At 48.6% G+C, this 2407-nt stretch overlaps 1 protein-coding gene across 6 annotated transcripts in view; it reads right to left on the bottom strand.

Moving 5' to 3' along the window:
* The window catches only part of Lin37 (lin-37 DREAM MuvB core complex component), a 4701-nt gene extending 3245 nt beyond the window's left edge, over positions 1–1456 (bottom strand). For 2 of the 6 annotated variants that reach the window (XM_023721488.1, XM_023721486.1), the window contains exon 1: positions 1166–1448. In XM_023721488.1, the coding sequence (XP_023577256.1) occupies positions 1166–1199 (34 nt within the window). In that variant the 5' untranslated portion in view covers positions 1200–1448. Of the gene's footprint in view, positions 1–716; positions 892–1165 lie in introns of all 6 variants that reach the window. The other 4 variants (XM_023721485.1, XM_023721487.1, XM_023721484.1 and 1 more) reach the window with 4 other exon arrangements.
* Between the last annotated feature and the right edge of the window lie 951 nt (positions 1457–2407).

The following is a 2407-nucleotide window of genomic DNA, read 5'->3' as shown; positions in this document are numbered from 1 at the left end:
CTGCCCACAACCAGTGCTCCTGCATGCTCACCTTCAGATACTATGAGAATACAATCTTCACATCTATCCTTAAGGCCAGACAGATGGCAGACAGACAGATAGGCAGACAGACAGACAGACAGACAGACAGACAGACAGACAGACAGATGATGAGACAGAGAGGGAGAGAGAGAGAGAGAGAGAGAGAGAGAGAGAGAGAGAGAGAGAGAGAGGTGTGTGTGTATGGCCAGCTCAGCCCACCAGGGGGCGGGGCTGGCTGGCATGTGGTGCTGGGGGATTGAACCGGGGTCCCGATGCTTTGCTAAGCTTGTTCTAAGTAGGTGCTTTAGACCACTGAGCCATCTCTCCAGCCCCTTAAAAAGTTCTTAAAACAAAACAAAACAAAAAAAACAAAGCTACTTCCATTGCTTCACTGGCTGTTCCTTCATAAGCCTTCGTGGCTTTCCCACATCTTGCCCTACTCCAGATCTCCTTACCTTCTCACATCTAGGGAGTTTTTTTTACCCTCCTCAAACTCAAGAGGCAGGATCTCACTATGTTGCCCAGGAAGGCCCTGCACTCCTGGGATCAAATGATGCTCCTGGCTCAGACACCAGAGTAGCTGAGGCTAGACTCAGGTTACTGGATCCAGCTCTTGCCTTGCTTTGTTCTAAACCTATCTGACATCCCAATTACTCCATCTAACATCCTACATGCTTCCACCCCACTACACTTACCATTCTGGTCTTGGGTTTCCATCAACTCTGCCTTAACTCAGAGCTTTAGTTTCCTCACCAACTGCACTTCTTTCTAAGTTTATTGAAATATAGTGATTGTGAGGATTTAAGAGTCCATGTACTTCAGGGTCGTAACACAATCCCCAAATCAGGACTACTTCCAGAAACATGGAAACTGGGGTGGAGACAAGAAAAATGCCTTTTTCAGTCACTAGCTTGGGATGCCCACCTTTAATCACACCAGACCGCCTTTCAATCTCTGAGCTTCTACCAGCAGTCTGGGAGTGAGAAGGTGGCAGCAAAAAGCTCGCTGCCTGATACAGCGCTTGTCAGATGGGTTGCAGGGAAGTCACGTAGTTGCCTTCTCAGGACAACGCTGTCTGCCGAGCCTCCCAAATCTTAATCGGCCAGTGCCTCTCGCACAGGGCCCGGGCCTAAGGGGTCCTCACCTGATTTTTCCACTTTCACCTTCACCGGGAACATGCTTTGGTCCGGAGTCTGGCTATCTAGTTCGAAAAAGCCCCAGAGAGGCTAGAGTCCGGAGGCGGGCGGCAGAGGTCAAAGGTAAGCTCCGAGTACGGATAGCCCTCCGGCCCGAGCACTGTCCAGTAGTGACTGCTGAGGAGGCCACTTCCCTACGCCCTCTATGGGTGGGACCTTTCAGCAGTCAATTCTTTCCATTAGTCAATAGATCCCTCAATCTCTTTCTCTGACCAATTGGCAGCTGTTGCTGGAAGCTCCCAACCTTAAGTCCCGCCTTCCTGGGGCCGCATTTCCGGAAACAAACCAACGTCAAGGCAGGGCGCTTCCTGAAAAGTGTACGCCAAGTAACGCTGACGGCGCGGGGCACACTGGGAACTAAGGCTCTGGTATCGCGAGGCTTCTTGGGATTTGTAGTGTTAGGCTTGACTAGCACCAGTTTAGCTTCTTAACAGGATTTAACTAATGTAGGACTCCTTCTAATCCCTTAAAGGAAGAGTAGAGTTAGGTTGGGTCTTTTTTTTTCATACTACTCGCTACATCCCAACTAACTGTTAACGTCTTTTCAGGTATAACCTCATTATTTAGCACATATTTGTGCGCCACACATTCATCTAGGTTTTCTTGTTTTTGGAGACAGGGTCTTGCCATGCAGTTTGGGCTGGCCTTGTGCTCGCTTTTGTAGCCCCCAGGCTGGTCTCGAACTTTCAGAGATCCTCCTGTCTCAACCTCCCAAGTGCTGGGATTACAGTTGTGCACCACCACCCCTAGTTCAGATAAAAATCTAGGCAAAAAAAAAAAAAAAAAAAAAAAAAAAAAAAAAAAAAAACCTCCTTGTCCCAGTGGAGCTTACCTTTTACATTATAAATGAAAAGAGAGGGGCCAGCTAGGTAGCTCAGCAGACTAAAGTGCCAGCTTAGGCAAAACACAGGGACAAGGTTCAATTATGTCGGCCAGCCACCAGGGTGCGCTGAGACAGCAATTGAGACTGGGAGTGGTGGGGCCCACCTGTAATCCCAGCGCTTGGGAGGCTGAAAACAGGAGGATCACTGAGTCCAGTCTGTTTTATTTTTTATTTAGTTAGTTATTTTTGGGATGTGGAACCAGGGATTGAACTCAGGACCTTGTGCTTGCCAGGCAAGCGCTTAGTCTACTGAGCCATCTCCTTGGCCCTCCAATCTGTGTAGTGAGACCGTGTACTAAATACATTT

This window comes from Octodon degus, unplaced genomic scaffold (genome assembly GCF_000260255.1).
Source record: "Octodon degus isolate 3935 unplaced genomic scaffold, OctDeg1.0 scaffold00083, whole genome shotgun sequence".
Lineage (NCBI taxonomy): Eukaryota > Metazoa > Chordata > Mammalia > Rodentia > Octodontidae > Octodon > Octodon degus.
Note: the sequence above shows the minus strand (reverse complement) of the source record. Positions and strands in the feature narration are given on the sequence as shown.